The 16,655-nt window shown below is 59.3% G+C and overlaps 2 protein-coding genes and 1 long non-coding RNA gene across 9 annotated transcripts; 1 reads left to right on the top strand and 2 right to left on the bottom strand.

The window, feature by feature from the left end:
• Nucleotides 1-58: 58 nt before the first annotated feature.
• ACAP1 (ArfGAP with coiled-coil, ankyrin repeat and PH domains 1) lies at nt 59-12,877 on the bottom strand. 2 transcript variants are annotated; one of them, XM_002718809.6, is made up of 22 exons: nt 12,218-12,877; nt 11,643-11,700; nt 7,884-8,003; nt 7,643-7,696; nt 7,474-7,532; nt 7,014-7,197; nt 6,848-6,892; nt 6,658-6,753; nt 6,471-6,545; nt 6,279-6,388; nt 4,908-4,959; nt 4,717-4,817; nt 3,615-3,738; nt 3,305-3,516; nt 2,725-2,794; nt 2,506-2,600; nt 2,250-2,419; nt 1,555-1,727; nt 1,124-1,233; nt 935-1,045; nt 560-609; nt 59-243 (listed from the first exon to the last, which is right to left on the bottom strand). In XM_002718809.6, exons 1-22 carry the CDS (start codon nt 12,268-12,270, stop codon nt 143-145), a joined length of 2,223 nt encoding a protein of 740 aa, XP_002718855.1. In that variant the 5' UTR covers nt 12,271-12,877; the 3' UTR covers nt 59-142. The 2 variants fall into 2 exon arrangements, with proteins under 2 accessions (XP_002718855.1, XP_089174444.1); XM_089318318.1 differs by lacking the exon at nt 11,643-11,700 and having other exon boundaries at nt 12,218-12,459.
• Nucleotides 11,962-14,434, top strand: LOC149121236 (uncharacterized). The gene is made up of 2 exons (XR_016224276.1): nt 11,962-12,305; nt 13,765-14,434. It is a non-coding gene; the product is annotated as an uncharacterized LOC149121236 (long non-coding RNA).
• LOC103351473 (uncharacterized) lies at nt 12,871-16,434 on the bottom strand. Of its 6 annotated transcripts, none has more exons than XR_011383646.2 (9): nt 15,463-15,988; nt 15,047-15,151; nt 14,873-14,941; nt 14,584-14,672; nt 14,284-14,484; nt 13,772-13,927; nt 13,465-13,673; nt 13,154-13,303; nt 12,871-13,005 (listed from the first exon to the last, which is right to left on the bottom strand). XR_011383646.2 is itself a non-coding variant. In XM_017348869.4 (9 exons), the coding sequence occupies exons 2-9, from the start codon at nt 15,127-15,129 to the stop codon at nt 12,962-12,964; spliced, it is 927 nt and encodes a 308-aa protein (XP_017204358.1). In that variant the 5' UTR covers nt 15,130-15,151; nt 16,166-16,431; the 3' UTR covers nt 12,871-12,961. The 6 variants fall into 6 exon arrangements, 5 of the variants coding, with proteins under 5 accessions (XP_017204358.1, XP_008269016.1, XP_089174445.1 ...); XM_017348869.4 differs by lacking the exon at nt 15,463-15,988 and adding an exon at nt 16,166-16,431 and having other exon boundaries at nt 13,539-13,673; XM_008270794.5 differs by having other exon boundaries at nt 13,539-13,673; nt 15,463-16,053.
• Between the last annotated feature and the right edge of the window lie 221 nt (nt 16,435-16,655).

Here is a 16,655-nt window from a genome sequence, read left to right as displayed (position 1 = left end):
GCCGACCCCTGCACCCTGCGGCGCCCCGAGGGTGAAGCCCAGGAAGCGAACCACGAAGGCAGAGCAAAGAACTGAGGCTTTAATGGGAAGGGGCTGGCGGTGGGGAGCGGCAGCCAGGGGTGCGCGGCCCGGAAGGCGGGGATCAGAGCGTGTGGAGGTCGTGACTCCGCCGGCTCAGCTTCTCCGGGTCGTCTGACGCCATTAGGGAGAAGTCCCGGAAGATGTCGAGATACGTCTCATCTCCTGGAGGGGATGCGGAAAGGCTGGGGAGGCCGCACAGCCCTGCCCGAGCGCGGAAGGGCGCTGCGGGGCAGCTGGGGCGGGTCGGGTCCGAGCACGCGCTTCCGCCGGCCGTGGGTGGAGGGACCTCGTGCATCCTGCACCCAGCACCCGCGCCTGTGTTTTGTGCCGCGGGCCTGGCACGTCAGATGCACCCATACATATTTGTTGAATAACTGATCGTATTAACCAATGCTGTTGGGTATAAGGGGGGAGGGACAGGTGACCAGGCGGAAGCCCAGGGCTCAGGCATGGGGCGTGGGGTGAGTGGATACTCTACCTGCCTGGCCCTGGGCGGCCTCGGCCTCCCTCATCTTTGCCAAGCGTAGCCTGGAGGAGAGGGAATTAAGGGATGAATGGCGGTCCCCTTGTTCCCCCTTCCCCAACCTTTGAGCTGGGTGTCTCATTCCCGTCTCCCTAGGGTCGGGTCTAGCGTCTCAGAGATGCCCGTCTGCGTGTGGGTCCCTGAGTGCTGGCTGGCTGGCTGAACTCATTCCCAGACCTTGCCAGCACCCCCCTTCCTAATCCTGAGTGCACCCTCTCTCTCGCTGGCCCCGCCCCTTCCCGGGCCCCACCTTTCACGCTCCAGTCTCCGCGCTAGCCCCGCCCCGAATGGATAGTCCAAGCACTAGCCCCGCCCCTCGCGCCGTCTCACAAGGTGACGATGTCAGCGTTGGCTGTTTCCATGGCGATGGTCAGAGGGTCCCTGCCTTCAGAGTCCCGGGCCCCCAGGTCGGCCCCCCGTTTCAGGAACAGGCAGGCAAGCCTGGAAACAATGGCCACGTTCAGAAGGCCCTCCCCTCCCCCGCCCCAGAGCCTTCCTCCCCAGGGTCGTCATCCCTACCCAGTGTGGCCAAGAATGGTAGCGTGGTGCAGGGGCCCTCGGCCCGCACTGTCTGCCTGGTTCACGTTCGCCCCGTTCTGCAGGAGAAACTCACAGGCCAGAAGAGAATTCTGCATCAAGAAGGGGAGGGGACAGGTCGGGGGTGTGGCATCTTTAGAGGTGGGTATGGTAATGGGGGGTTACAGCTGAGTGTCTAACTCATCACAGGCATTTGTTAAATCCAAAGTATAACAAAGAGAGTGCACTAGAGAGAGGTTAGTAACTAGTGTAACTAGTTCAGCCTCTCCTGGATTCCAACTCAGGTTCTCTGCCTCCAATCACACATTCCTAACACCTGATCTAGTTTGCTCATCTCTCCCTACAGCGTGGGGGCTTCAGGGAGCAGGCTGGGGGAGGGGTGAGGGAGACAGGGAGGGCTGCACGGGTCTCACAGCAGCTGTGGCCTGGATCAGTGGCGTCGCATTCTCCTGACCCCCGTTGACCCAGTTGACGTCAGCTCCGTGCGCAAGGGCATCGGCCATGGTGGGGAGGGATGGTGGGTGCCCAGCAGCTCGAAACAGCAGGGCCCCAGGGTGCAGGTTTCCCAGGTCCTCAGACGGGGGCTCTGTTAGGGGGAACGAGCTCTGAGACTGGGAAGAAAACCCTCCCCCCGCACAGCCCCCGATGCTGCAGTGGGGTGGTCGGGATGGTGGAGGCAGATGCCACGCCTGGGTGTGGGCCTGTGGAAGTGGCAGCGTGCATGTGTGCAGGCCCCTGTCGTGACTCACTGCATCCTGTCCAACCACCCAGACTGGTCTGGATGACACAGGTGAGCTGACTGCGCCAGCCAGAGTACTCTGCGGCCAAACTCACGCCCTCCTCCTCCCCTGCAGATCCCAGGCTCCGTCCCTGCCTTTTCTCAGGCTGTTGGCACTGGTTATTTGTCGCCCTTCCTGCCTGCTCCCTGCCCCACACTTTTTTCTTTAAGAACAGAACACTCTCCCTGGTAACCCCTGAAACTGTAGTCTGGTCCCCCCAACGTTCTCAATGGGAAGACCTGGGCCTCGTACCCTGTGCCTCCCTGCAGGGCCTGGCGTGGTGTGGAGCACACAGCAGGTGCTCGATGTTGGCCCATCCCACCCCGTACCTGGCTTGGATCTGAAACTCCCCTGCTGGGGCCTGATGGAAGGCTTTGGAGGTATAGGAGGGTGTCCCCGAGGGGCCCCCCGGCCACTTCTTCGCCCTCGAATCTCAGGGAGCTTGGTCAGGAATTTCTTCTCCACATACTTGGCATGAATCCAGGCCTCCTTCTCCTGCCTGGTGGAGGGGAGAAAGGGACAGGCTCCCTTCTCCCCATCCCAGGTCCTCTCCCTCTTCCCCCCCGGCACCCAGCCCATCCTCACCGGGAGCAGCTGGGCCCTGGCTTCTTCACTGCCATGGCCTCCACGCGGGCCTCATAGATCTGGTTGATGACCACATTTCCCAGCTCGCACATGAGCTTCGAGAGGCAGGGGCAGAGGCACACGCAGGTGGGGGACAGGGGCGGAGGTGAGTGTCTCAGCCCTCGGGGTCCTGCATTCCCAAGTGTCCTCACCCCCAGTCTTCACGGCATCCCAAGCTACCTTCACTAGTTCCGGTTCCCATGAGTCGAGAGTCAGGGAGCGGACTTTGGAGAAATGAACCCCAAGGCTCCTGCAGGGCGAGAGGGGACGGGGTCAGAGCTTCTGTGGGGCCGCGGCCTGGGGAGTCTGCGGCTATGGCTGTGGCTGAAGAGACTCGAGGCGAGGCCTGCATGTAGGGGTGCCGGGCCAGGGCAGGGCAAGGAGGCCCTGGAGCCTTGACCTGGTTCTGGCAGGATTCTGCCTGGTCCCTATCCTTCTTCCGTCTTCCTTGTGTTTCGTTTTAAGGCCCTCATCCACCCCCCTTTCCCCAGTACACTTTGGCCTGGACAGCGCTTGCCATGCCTCCTTCTGAGTGTCCAATAAACTCCTCTGAGTGTCCCCCAACCAGGGCCAGACCAGGATTCCGAGGGACTGGGCCCAACTGTGTCTACCTTGTGCCCCAGCCCCCATTGCTCAGTGACCCGGATGAGAGAGGAAGATGGACAGGACAGGAGAGGAGCCTGTGTGACAGGCTCTGCCTCAGGGGGCAACACTGCAGCCCGAAGGAGCCGGGCTCATGTGTGGGGTCTTGGGGAGTGACCTGTGGATGCCGGAGCACTGAATGCACAGGGTGACACCGAGGTTGATGCTGGCCCATTCTGGGGCTGGCTCTCGGCAGTCGCAGCACTGGGCGTTGCCGTCCACGCTCTGCACCTGGGCTGCCACATGTCCGACTCCCCCAGGCTCCCTCCCCCTGGCCATGCCGCCACAGCCCAGGGTGGCAGCAGAGCCCATGGCCAGGTGTCCTGAGCCCTGGGGGGAGACAGGAAGAAAGGACACGCAGTGGGCCTAGGGTTGGGGGTGCCCCATCTCCCAGGGCAGCCTGGCCCTGCATCCCCACATGGAGGTACCTGGCCTGGACCCCTCGGGCTGTCTTCAAGGCGCGCCTGGCTGAAGGCCGAGGCAATGCTGCTCTGCACAGCGCTGACCCACAGCTGCAGGAGGCGCTCGGAGTCAGCCTGGAGGAGGCAGGACCTGGGGAGGAGGGGCAAGAGGATGAGGAGGGCCTGTGGAGCGATGTGGCAGGAAGGGCAGGTGGGCAGTCAGCCGGTGCTGAGCTGGCCTCGGTCGCCCTGCAGTGCAGACGGTCCCTGCCTCACTGGGCCGTGGCTCGGGAGTTTTTGGCTTTGCGAAGGTGCAGATACACACCCATCCAACCACTCTCCGATCCACCTGCAGTGCAGTATTTACTAAGTTACACGAGGCATTCCGCACTTGGCTTTAGCATGCTTTGAGGCAGACGATCTTGCCCGGCTGTAGGCTGAGGTGAAAGTAAGTGCTCTGAGCACGGTTAAGGTGGTCTCGCCAAGCTGTGATGCTCCCAATCGGTGTACTGAATTTTTTTTTTTTTTTTTTTTTTTTTTTTTTTTTTTGACAGGCAGAGTGGATAGTGAGAGAGAGAGATAGAGAGAAAGGTCTTCCTTTTTGCCGTTGGTTCACCCTCCAATGACCGCCATGGCTGGCGCGCTGCGGCCAGCGCACCGCGCTGATCCGATGGCAGGAGCCAGGTACTTCTCCTGGTCTCCCATGGGGTGCAGGGCCCAAGCACTTGGGCCATCCTCCACTGCACTCCCGGGCCACAGCAGAGAGCTGGCCTGGAAGAGGGGCAACCGGGACAGAATCCGGCGCCCCGACCGGGACTAGAACCTGGTGTGCCAGCGCCGCAAGGTGGAGGATTAGCCTAGTGAGCCGCGGCGCTGGCCTGAATGTATTTTTGACTTGGGATATTTCCAGCTGACGGTGGGCTTATGGAGGTAGAACCCCATCACAAACACGCTCCTGTAGGTCTGTACAGATTGGTAATATCCTCCGTGATACCCCTCACCTCCCATTCCCTCCTCCTAGCGATCTCCAGCCGCTAATGGTTGAGGGCCTGAAGCTGCAGGCAGGCCGCCCCGTGACGACTGGCAAACATGTAGATATAACAGAGTCTCAGCCCAGGACTGCACTCACTTGCTGGTAGACACCACTTCAAAGCAGAACCGCCTTTCTGAGTCTGGGCAGAGCTTCACCGTGCAGAGCCGAAGGTCGTCCACCACCACGGTCACAGGGTCCTGCGGAGAGGAGATGGGGGCACAAGTGCCCAGCCACGGGCGAGGGCTGAGTCTCCCCGGGGGCAGTCATCCAGGACCCGGTCTACCCACCTTGTACTTCTTCTGATAAACCAGCTGGTTGCTCTGAATGGTGAACCAGCGTCTGGAGGAGGTGGAAATAATTAAGGACACAGACAGCATCGGGATGGGGCAGAAGGGAGGCTGTGCCTTTGCCCCATCAGGGATCACCCTGAGAGGGGAGAGACCTGGGCTGCCTGTCCCAAGAGACATTCCAGAGACAGTGGGGCAGCGGTGCAGCCTGGGACAGCTCAGCTCTGATACATTTATGAGATAATCCTCCGGCAGATGGCAGTAAAATGCCTTCTCTAACAACAGCAATCTGTTGGGGCCCAATGTGGTGCAAAGGGTCAAGCCACCACCTGCAGCGCCAGCATCCCATTTGGGCGCCCGGTTCAAGTCCCCGGTTACTCCACTTCCCATCCAGCTCCCTGTATTGGCCTGGCCAAGCAGTGGAAGATGGCCCCAGTGTTTGGGTCCCTCCCATCCGGGTGGGGAACCTGCATTAAGCTTTTGGCTTGTGACTTTGGCCTGGCTCAGCTCTGGCCATTGCAGCCATCTGGGGAGTGAACCAGCAGATGGAAGATCTCTCACTGTGTCCCTCCCTCTCTAACTCTGCCTTTCAAATAAATAAATACATTTTTTAAAAGAGTCTATTGCTGCAATTTTCCCCTTATGTAGCCAGTGTTTAAGGGAATAACAGTGCTATGTGGCTATAAAGTGAAGTTTTGCATCAGCCCCACTGGGCCGAGGGATACCCAGCGAGTGGAAGAATGATTTTGGAGCGTGTCTCAGAGGCGGATGTTTGCAGAAGAGATCAGCTTTTGAATCAGAGCTGCTGCCACGATTTTGACAAGTGGAAGGGTCTTGGGGAAGGGGCTCCATTTTGCAATTTGCATAAAGATCCCCTCTGGGCTGGTAATGGCCATGGAAGGGGAAGGAGTCTGGCTCCAAACCTTAGGGGCTCTGAGTAGACCCAAGGTCCCTACAAAAGCCAACAAGGTCCTATAACGATTCGGAGTCCCATCACCTCCAACTGCAGCTCCAGTGACTTCCTCCTCCCTCTCTGTCCAAGTGGCGCTGGCCCTTCCCTCTGCCTAGAACTTTCTTCCCCCAGTTATCCTTCAGGCCTTTGCTCAAAGTCAGCTTCTCATGACCCACAGTTTCAGATAGCAACCCTCCTCCAAGCCTGCCAGTCCCTTGCTGGCTTATTTTTGTCCTGTGGCACTATTACCTTCTAACACAACACACAGTCACCAGCTTCGTCGCCAGGGCTATTGTCTGTCTGCACTGAGGAAATGTGAAGGCAGAGGCTTTGCCTGTTTTGCCTGGCCGAGCACACTGTCACTACTGGAAAAGCGTTCGCCTGGGTGCTCCTGTCCCATGCAGACGCCCCCTCCTCACCTGCTCCAGGTCTTGAAGGCGTTGCTGGCACGTTTGAAGAGGTGCCCTTCCATGACCAGGCCACTGGGCCCCTGCCTCAGAGTTGGCTCTGGCTCGTCCCCACCCAATTCCTGGGGACACAGAGGGTCAAAGGACAACCGGAGTGGGCAGAGAACGCAGCCACTGGGCCCCGGCCCTTCCCGGCCCGCTCACCTTCTGTTTCAGCACTACGTGCCTCTGCTCCATGTCCCGCCTTTCCCGTGCTGAATTCAACACCAGCTGGTGCAACTGGGTAGAGAAGGGGCACCTCAGATGCCACACATATCCTCCAACGGGGCCCCAAGAGTTACCTGAGCTCCCCACCTCCCCCTCTACCAGCTGCCTGCTCCTGGGGTCCCACCTGGGCGCCCAGCTCCTTGCGATATTGGGCCAGCCGGCTCAGCTCCTCGTGGCCCTGCTGGAAATGGGCGGCCTGGGCTTCCACCAAACGCAGCACCTGGAGGACAAGGTGGGCAGGGGGGCAGAGCTTCCCGCAGGCCCTCCGACAGCAGGCTCCTCTCCACCTCGCCCTCGCCACTGCCACAACTCACAAACTCCATGATGTCAAACTTCCTCTTGTCCTCAATCACATTGATCTGAGGGCCCAAGAAGACCTCGGGTCAGTCTTGAATGCATGCCACCCTCTCCCGCTGCACACAGGTAAGTCCCAGCCTCCAGGTGACCCCTGAGGCGCTGCTACCCCAGAAGGACAGGCACCTGCAGGGCATAATCCAATGCTCGTCCCTGGTACCCAGCCCGAGCAGTCCTCAGAGCCGCTCCAGCCTCCTCGGCATCCTGAACCCGGCGCCTGGGGACCTCTGCGTTGTGGGTCAGAGCGGCCTCCAGGCTCTCGGCCCCTCGCCAGAAGTCCCGGCGGGCCTCCCGGAAACCCCGGAGACCTCTGGGGTGGGTGGGGAGAAGACACGGAGTCACAGAGGTGCCGGCAGGGAATGCCCCGGGCGGGGGTGGGGAGGCTGGCCCATATTCTAGAGTTGGACTCTCTCTAGTGGCAACCCTTGGGAAGGAAGGGTAGAAAACAAGACACCAGACCCCTCGCCCCCCACCTCCCCTCTCCTCTATCGCTCACAACTCTCAACCTCCCTCCCCTCCCCTCCCCGCAGTGACAGCAAGAGGCCGGGAGGGCTGCTTCCTGGGAAATAAGCCCCTCCCTGCTCACTCCTTGACCAGGGTCTGGATTTGCTGCTGCAGTGTGTGTTGGGTGGCATCGAGAAACTCCTGGGGGAAGCAGAAATTGGCAGGTGAGGGTCAGGATCACAGACAACCCTGCCCCGCCCCCACACCACGTAACCCAGTCCCAAGCCCCCCCTCCCCGCCCCCCAACTCACTGCGTGGCTGTCCAGCTTGTGGCTCAGGCTCACGGTGAACTTCTCCAGGCACTCCTGGGCAAGAAGACAGACAGACAAAGTACCAGGCGCGGGGTGGCAGAGCCCTTCATTCTCGGACCCCTCCTGCTACGGCTGCCAGGATGGTAGCCCCAGGCCTGCAGCCCCCAGGCCAGCCGTCCCGTTCCATGGCAGTTTCCTCATCCCAGCCCCTGGCCCGCCCTGCTTTGGCCCCTCCACATACCGCCATCATGGGCTCTGGTGGACCCAGACGGGCCAAGTCACAGATGCCAGCAATGAAGGCCCGGCTGGAGGCGAGGTACTGGCGCCCACTTTCCAGGAGACCGGTGCCCAGCTTGAGGAGCTGGGAAAGAGGGCAACGGTGGGTGTGCCAGGAGCTGCAGCACCAGGTGACACCCCCCGCCCCCCTGCCCAGGGCGCACTCTCCTTCCCACCTTGCCTACCTGCCTTGCAAGCCTGGCCCAGCTCTCCCCATTCCTCACTCAACCTTGTCTGTTCTCATCTCTGCTCGGCTCCCGCTGTCAGCTCCTCCCAGCCTGTTTCCAAGACCACTGTCAGGTCCATCTCCCAAAGCGTCTCCTGACTCACTCTGCTGTGTCTCTCCCTGGCCTGCCTGGGAGACCCAGAAACACCCTCTTTCTGTACTGTCTGGCTCACAGGTGGGCGTTCAGTGCCCTAGCTTTACTGCTGGGGGTTGTCATTCTTTTTTTGTTTTTAATATGAAATATTTATTTTCTCTCAGTAAACACTACATTAAAATTAGTCCATCACATCAGAAAATCTGTCTCAAGTCTAATTGCCACTGGCATGATAAATGTCAAATAAATGATTATTGACCAGCAGAAAAATTGAAAAAGATTAAAATGGGGTCATCCATTCTGTGCTCATTCAAGGTTCCCTTACAGTCATTGGTCCTCTAAGCCCCAGGGTCAGGGCCAAGATGGGAGCCTAAGGTGTTCCTGGAATCCATCCTATGTGGCCTCTTCAACCGACAGAGACACTTGATCAACCAAGGGGCAAGAGGCTGGCCTGTGAAGGGGCCCTCTGGGAGCACAGGTGGCTGAGCCAGAGTCCAGTCCCTGACCCCAAGACCTTACTGCCTGCAGGGCTATGACACATTGCCCCTAAAGTCACACCACAGGGCCCTCTGGCCCGTATCATCCTGTCAGGGATGGGGCCACTGTCTGTGGAGCCCTTCAGCTCAGCCCAGGAGGCAAGAGACCACCAGGGCAGCTCCGGGGCAATCCAGGGCAGCAGGAGTTCAGAAAGCCGGGGCTGCGGAGGTGTTCAGTGCACTTCTGTGAACTGAACAGCGCTTTCTGGGACTTGGGGATGCTTCAGGGACTACAGCTTGGAGGCGGCTGGCAGACAGGAGCGTTGGCAGTCAGGAAGCTGAGCAGGACTAAAGCGTAGCAGTGTGTGATGAAGGATGCCCACAATGCACTGTGTGGATTCAGGGCACTAAGTGTCTACCCTGTCCCTCACCCACACCAGGCCCCGCTGTATCTGAGCACGGACACTACATGACGTAGAATAGTCCCCAGCAAGACAAAGGAACAAACTACTGCCACATGCCACAACTGGAGAGCATCACTCTGAGTGGGGGAAAGAGCCAATCATTTTAGAAAAGATGTATTATTTATTTGAAAGGTAGGGTTACAGGGATGGGGCAGGGGATGGGGAAAAGACAGAGAGAGAGAGAGAAACTTCCATCTGCTGGTTCACTCCCCAAATGGCCTCCATGGCTGGAGCTGGGCCAGGCCAAAGCCAGGAGCTTGGAATGCCACTCAGGTCTCCCACACGGGTGGCAGGAATCCACCTGGCATCACAAGTTGTGGTTTAACCCACCGTGTCACAACATCGGGCTAAAAGGCCAATCTTTTTTTTTTTTTTTTTTTTGACAGGCAGAGTTAGACAGTGAGAGAGAGACAGAGAGAAAGGTCTTCCTTCTGTTGGTTCACCCCCCAAATGGCCACTACGGGCGGCACGCTGCGCTAATCCAAAGCCAGGAGCCAGGTGCTTCCTCCTGGTCTCCCCTGCGGGTGCAGGGCCCAAGCACTTGGGCCATCCTCCACTGCACTCCCTGGCCACAGCAGAGAGCTGGCCTGGAAGAGGAGCAACCGGGACAGAATCCAGCACGCCCGACTGGGACTAGAACCCGGGGTGCCGGTGCCGCAGGCGGAGGATTAGCCTAGTGAGCTGCGGTGCCGATCAAAGGCCAGTCTTAAAGGTCAGGTGTTTGGTGAGCAGTTAAGATGCTGTGGGCTGTGGACGACCATACCAAATACGGCACTGCCTGGTTCACTTCTGACCTAGCTTCCTGCTCATGTGCACCCTGGGAGGCAGCAGATGGTGACTCAAGTACTTGGGTGCCTGCCACCCACGTGGGAGACCTGGATGGAGTCCTGGGCTCCTGGCTTCAGCCTGGCACAGAACTGGTTGCCATGGATATTTGGGAAGTGAACCAGTGGATGGAAGATCTCTGTCTGTCTCTCTGCCTTTCAAATGAAGTGAAAATAAATAAATACAATTTCTAAAAAGGTCATATATTATATGATTCCACTTATGCAATATTCTAGAAGTGATAAAACTATGAAGAACAAATCAGTGTTCACCACAGCTTAGAGAAGGGGTTGGGGAGGCTCTCTCTACAAAGGGACAGCACAAAGGAATTCCTCTGTGGTGATAAGTTTTGGATCCTGAGGAGTAATGGTTATATGCATCTTACATGTGCTAAAGTGCCATAGAATTATTATCAAGAAAAAACAGTATGCCCAAAACACAAGATCAGAGTTAAGTATGCAGACTTTATGGCGAGCTGTACTGAGCAAATATTAATTTCCTGGTTCTGATAAGGCCCTAGACGTATGCAAAGATGTCACCACTGGGGGAGCTGGGTGACAGGCACGTGAAAGTCTATAATTAACTCAAATTATAAAAAAGTGTATTTAAAGATAGATATGCATTGGTCAGCTATTAGCTCGCAGACTCTCTCAAGCACTGGAGACTGAACAAAAATAAAACATAGAAGGCCCTCCTGGTACTTCCATCCTAGTGGAGAAAAGTGTACAAAAACAAACTGGTGCAGTGGGCATTTGGCACAGTGGTTAAGCCACTCAGGACACCCCTTCCCATATCAGACTGCCTGGTTCAAGTCCCACCTCCTCCACTTCAAATCCAGCCTCCTGCTAATGGGAGGCAGCAGGGGATGTCCCAAGTAGTTGGGTTCCTACCACCCAGGTGGGAGACCCAGATGGAGTTCCAGGCTTCTGACTTCAGCCTGGCCTGGCTAAGCCCTGGCTGTTGCGGGCATTTGGGGAGTGAACCAGCAGATGCAAGGCCTCTCTCTCTGTCTCTTGCCTTCCTTTAAAATAAAGTTTTTTTAAAGGGTGCTTGCGGGGGCAGAGAGGATAACAGGTCTGCACACAGAGAGCAGGCATACGTTCTAGGGCTGTGCAGCACAGCGGGCAAGCTGTTTGCAGTCACGTACTGCACATCGCGTGGAGGACGAGGAGGGAGCGCTTGGTGGGCTCCACACAGAGAGAAAGACAAGGAAATGGACATGCCAGTTACCTGACTAGTTCATGTGTTGAAATACTGTACTCTATCCCCTAAAAACCTACAAGCATTGCATAGTCAACAACAAAAGCTTTTGTTTTAGTTAACATAGCAACAAAGCAGAGTGGAGGCCTCCCTGTCCTGGTGTGTAACCACTTCACTGCTGTGACTTCCAGGGCCAGTCTGCAGGCTCTAAGCGCCCAGGAAGGCTCCTACTCCGCCTGGGGACTGCTCGATGCAGGGGGCTCACAGCGACTCTTGTCTTCTAAGATCCTGAGCTCCTTGAAGGCTCAGACCACCGGTGTGCTTCTCTGCACTCCCCCAAATATCCACCCTACACAATCAGCACTTAGTCACCCTGGAACCCCGTCTCACTCTCCAGCTTTCTCCCTGGCCCTCTCGTGCTACTGGGCTCCTGGGTCACCTTTTCCAGACGGGTCTCCAATTCTGACACTTCGGCTTCCACCAGCTCGATAGAGGCTCTGGGAGAGGAGGGCCGCGGTCACGGAAACAGAGCTTGGATCTGTAGGGGTCTCTCTGCTGCGCCCGTGTTGGGGTGAGGGGCGCAGAGTGCTGGGTACAGACTGAGAAAGCTGCTGGGTTCAGGAGCCCCCTCCCCCCACCCCCAGCCCCTTGCTTGATCACTCTAGGAGCAACTGCAGCTGGGGGCCAGAGCAGGAAGGGTAGAAGGAAGGTGGATGTGGCCAGGACAGGAAGTCGCTAACCGCCCCAGAGCAGGTGCGGGGGAGGGGCAGGAGTCCTGGTGGGAGGGAGGCGGCAATGCCAGCTCTGGGGGATGAGAGAGGCTGGAGAGGCCAGAAGATGCAGGCAGTAGGTGGGGAACTTTGGAGGCCCACGGTTAGATACCATTCGGGTCCACAACTCTTATCCCTTTGGGGCCTACTCCCTGGAGGGAGATCTGTGCTGGGGAAAGCCGTGTCCGTTGGGGGGCCTTGGACCTTCCCCCTCCTCGGGCCCCGCAGACCCGCACACACTTACCGGAAGCGAGGCGAATCCTTGAGACACTCCTCAAAGTCCAGCTTGACCGTCATCTTGGTCCAACTTGCCCCAGGGTCCTTGGAGGCAGGTGGGTGAGGATGCAGGGGGAGGCACTCGCGGCCCCAGCAGGGGCGTCGTGGGAGGGGGAAGCAGAGAGGGTCCTCTGCTGACAGGGCCTGGGGGTGCACTTCTGTGCCCGAGGGAAGGGGGCGTCCTAGGAGGAGCTCTCACCCCACACTTCCAGGCTGTGCTAGGAGGGGTAGGGTGGGGCCTGCGTGGGGGGAGGGGGCCTGAGATCAGAGAAGCCACAGCCCCGCCCCCAGAGACTATGGGCTGTCATCTTCCTCCTGGGGCCCGAGTCTCTGGGGACGGTCTAGGTTCAGCAGCTGGCTCCGTGACTTAGAAGTTGTGCGGCCCTGGGCTAGCGCTTCGATTCCTTAGTCTCCCCAGCTGGAAGCTGGAAGCAATAACCTCTGCCTTCCGGGTTGCTCAAAGAATTGAGGAGGGGGATGCTGGCAAACGCATGGCGCCCAAGCTGACTGCCTCGGTCACGGCCACCCTGCCGGGGTCCAGTACATGGTGTCCTGTGCATAGACCCCCTTCCTTCCTCCCCTCTCCTTGAGGACTGGGCACCCAATCCACAGCACTCAGACTCCTGCTCGTCTCTTTATTGTGCACCCTGGGGCGGCGAGGGCAGGGGAAGGTGGTCCTCACCCCACCCCCAGATGGCTGTACTTTCCATGGTCAGATTTGGTCTTCCTGAGTCCAGTGAACGTGTAAGGCTTCATCTGGAGAGGGAACAGGTGGGCTCAGTAGCTTTCCCGCAGCAGGCACACGATCTCATCCATTTGACCCCCTCTCCCAGCTCCCTGGAACCCACCCACTGTGCCCCCTTCTCTCCCGGGCCAGCGCCCCCTTGCCTCTGCCTAGGCTCACATTTGTGCCCGCTCTGGCCTGGGGCATTTGGTTTGCCTCCGTGTTCTTTCTTTGAACTCCCTGGGCCTTGAGGGTCCAGCTCCTTGGCCACGGGCCACTGATACCAGCTGGACACTTGAGACCCACTGTCCTGGGAGGACACGGTGGTTCCTGCAGTGGGGCGGATGAAGCGGTAGAGGGGAGTCAAGGAGGCGGTGCAGAGCTGACAGACGGGGCCAAGCTGGAAAGGGTCTTGACCCACCCCCCAGGCCTCCCTGGCTCCCTCCTGGACGATTTGGGTCCTGGCCTCCGGGTTGCAGAGCCTCCCTTACCACCTGCTATTGCTGGGTTGGGGGCTGGGAGACAGGAGCTTGTCACCCCGGAGATGGTGGCCCGGTGCCCTCACCAGGCTGTGATGATGTCATTGTCAGGGAGTCCTCACTGGGCTTGTTGTGATCCCTCAAAGAGCCTCTTTTGGGATCCAGGCAACGGACCTCAGTGCTTATGGGACTCTCCATCACCCAGGTCAGGCCCGTGGAGCCTGGAACGTCACAGGATGAGGGTCGGGCACCCAGGGTGGGTGTGTTGGTTCTCAGCCCTCCAGCCCCCAAGACCGATCCCCCCCCCCCCAGCTCTCACTGTGCTGCCGCGTGTCCTCTGTGTCCAGCTCTGGATGGGAGTCCGACCTCAAGTATCTTCCTTTGCTGAAATACTCCTTACGTCTTGGACCCATGCCCTGCTCCATGGTGACGGGGCCGGAGGCCGGGACAGACCGATTGCCACAGGAAGAGTAATCTGAGGAATTGCCGAAGCCTCGGGGTCAGCTGCTGTGTCCCTGCCTCCCAGGTGTCCATTGCGGGCCCCCGCCAGGGGGCAGAAACCCGAGTCGCAGGTTCTCGTCCCGTGTACCTCTCTTACCCTCCCCTTCAGTGGCCTCTCTGTTCCTCACCAGTTACCCATCTCTGGGGGGCATCCTGAGTGGGGACCCCACTCCCGCTGCCTCCTTTCTCCCCTTGGCATCACCTCCCAGGCGGTGGGGTCTGGGCTGAGCACGGTGGAGAAGTGAAGGACAAGTTCTGGACTACAGCACCCCTGAGCTTGGAGCCCCAGCATCGCTGCCCCCGGCTCCCGGTCACTGCGCCCAGTCTCACTTTTGACTCCGCTGCTCAGTCCGCCTTCCCAGTCTCTCTCCACAGGCCTGGGCTCCGGGTCCCGCAGTACATGCTGACCGCCACTGCTGATATTGGCACCACGTCCACGGCCATCCTTGTCCTCCAAGACGGTTTTTTGAGACTTGAAAAACTTCCCTTCATCATAGTGTGTCTTGCGCTGCTTGCCAAAATCGCTGGAGTCTGTGGGTCGGCGCGAGCTTGGCTGTCCCACCAGGCCCTCTCTGGTGGAAGGTACATCCTGCCTGCCCTTCCCACCCAGTCCCTGGCCCCGGATCTTACACGTCTTGGCAAAGCTGTCTGCAGGCTCTGAGCTTCTGTTATCACCATACTGGAGGACCTTGGGGAGGAAATTGTCCATTGTTGCAAACCTGAAGGGGAGGGAGACTAGTTGGGGCAACCATAGGGGCAGTTGGTAGATGGGGCCACGCTGCCTGATCCTTCCCTCCCCAGGCTGGTTCCTGGCTGGGCCCCGAGAGCACGGGTCGGACCTCCCATTTTGTGGACCCAAAAGGACTGCCTCAGACAGAGCCCCGTGGAGGTGAGGGGTGACCTCTGCCAGGACTCTCACCTCTCCTGCAGCAATTCGGGAGATACCTTGGGGGAGGACCCTGCAGCCAGTTCCTCGTCACTGTCCTTTCTGCAGAGGAGGGGGAAGCACTGTCAGGAGACCGGCAGCCCACCCCCCCCCCCGCCCCGTGGGGGGAGGGTGTTGGCCCTGAGGGCTGCAGCCGAGCCCCAGCACCTGTGGTAGGGAGTGCTGGGCTCGTCCACCTTCATAAAGCCGTAGTCCTTGTCGGTAGGGTGGTAGGTGGCCAAGATATTCATCTCATCCCAGCGCTGAGCCTTTCTTTGGGGGGGGTGGGCACAGAAAAGGGGGAGGAGACTTTCTAGTGACTGCTTCCTCACAGCCTCCCTTTTCCTTCCAGGGGGTTCAAAAAACTCCTCTTATACCCTGGTAGATGGGGCAAGGCACTTAGGCGGCTCGGATTCCTGGGGCGCTTGCTGCTCTCCCCAGAGGCCGGGAACCTCAGCGTTCCTCTCCCAATTAGGGGTGGTTCTCAGGACTCCACCCCGCCCCCTCCTGGGTCCGCCCCTTCGGTGTCCCGGCAACACTCCTGCCCGGCGCTGGCCCCCTGCCGGCAGGGCTGGGCTCCTTACTTCTCCGCACTGGGGGATCGCGACAATTCGGGGCCGGTTTTTAGGATGCCCCGGGGTTGGTCCACACCGGAGTCTTTGGATTGCAAGCAGGTTGCCCCGTGGCACGAACCGCATTCTGAACCGTGCGCCCCGGAGTGGGGTACACTGCTTCCAGGGTACGGGGTGCTGTATCCAGCAACACACGTGCCGCACTTGCGGCCAGGGGTACCGAGGCCCACTCCCGCAGGGGCCCGCCGCGAATCAGGGCTGTGAATGGCGGAGCTCCCGGGGAACTGAGGGTGCCGAGGGCCTGCCTCGGCTCCTCTGACCCCTTCTGGCCCGGCCTTGGTTGCCCGGCCAGGAGATCCCCCGTCGAAGCGGCTGGCAGCTCCCCAAGGCTCCTGCTTCTCCATGGCCCCACCAGGGGGCCACTGTCCGCCACCCGCCCCGCCTCCCTGCTCCGCAAGCCCCGCCCAGGCCCCGCCCCCAGCGCGGGGGGGGCGGGGAACGCGAGGGTTCAGGCCCGGGCCCCCTCCCCCTCCGTTCTCTGCCGCCGCGGTGGGCGGTGGGCGGCTTCTAGACCATCCTGAGGCCTCCGGCCGGGGCACCCTCCAGTCACCGTTCCCTTTCTGTCCAACCCAGAGACTTTCTTTGTCTCTGCGATTTGTTCCCGCCCTCCTCCATCACCGCCCTCATCCGAACCAGCCAATCAAAGCCAGAGGACCTGGCTAGGGGGCGAGAAGCCTCGATTGTGACATCACAGTCCGCCAACAGCGCGAGGACAGGAGTTGCGCCGGGGGCATATAGTTCTGAAGGAATCTTTTGGGACCATCGGTGCCATTGCTTGAAACTGGGCGCTTCTTTGGTTGGAGATCAAGCTAGACTTGACCTGAAATATATAGGAATTTTTTTGTTCTTCCCTAAATAGTCGGCTCTCTGCTCCTCAGGAGAGGAGCGAGGCGTTGCGTGAGGAGATTGCGACGCTGTCGTAACGCATTTCCGATCTCAGTGACGTGGAGGGCAGGCACTTTCATTTATAAAGCTACGGCTTTTCTGGCTCCCCTAGACTCAGCTCATAGCGCCTTGCAGGAAGTAACGTGAAGCGAATCGGCCCTCTGCTGCCGTAAAGCGAATACTTGGAGGTGTTGCCTCTCCCAGGGGGGTGGGGCCGACAATGCGGTCGTCGCAAAGCTGAAGCTGGGCGCCAGCATGCC

The sequence above is a fragment of the Oryctolagus cuniculus genome, chromosome 17 (genome assembly GCF_051225735.1).
Source record: "Oryctolagus cuniculus isolate XC-2025 breed Fujian yellow rabbit chromosome 17, ASM5122573v1, whole genome shotgun sequence".
Taxonomy (NCBI): Eukaryota; Metazoa; Chordata; class Mammalia; order Lagomorpha; family Leporidae; genus Oryctolagus; species Oryctolagus cuniculus.
This window is presented reverse-complemented; position numbering and strand designations above follow the sequence as displayed.

Coding starts and splice junctions, on each gene's coding strand:
- ACAP1 (XM_002718809.6), bottom strand. CDS start 12,270: ATGACGGTCAAGCTGGACTTTGAGGAGTGTCTCAAGGATTCGCCTCGC. Junction 6,893..7,013: donor CATTGGATTATGCCCTGCAG/GTGCCTGTCCTT, acceptor TTGGGCCCTCAG/ATCAATGTGATTGAGGACAA. Junction 4,960..6,278: donor GCCTTCAAGACCTGGAGCAG/GTGAGGAGGGGG, acceptor CACCTCCTCCAG/ACGCTGGTTCACCATTCAGA.
- LOC103351473 (XM_008270794.5), bottom strand. CDS start 15,854: ATGGAGAAGCAGGAGCCTTGGGGAGCTGCCAGCCGCTTCGACGGGGGA. Junction 14,942..15,046: donor CCCAGCACTCCCTACCACAG/GTGCTGGGGCTC, acceptor CCTCCTCTGCAG/AAAGGACAGTGACGAGGAAC. Junction 13,928..14,283: donor ACTGAGCAGCGGAGTCAAAA/GTGAGACTGGGC, acceptor GCAATTCCTCAG/ATTACTCTTCCTGTGGCAAT.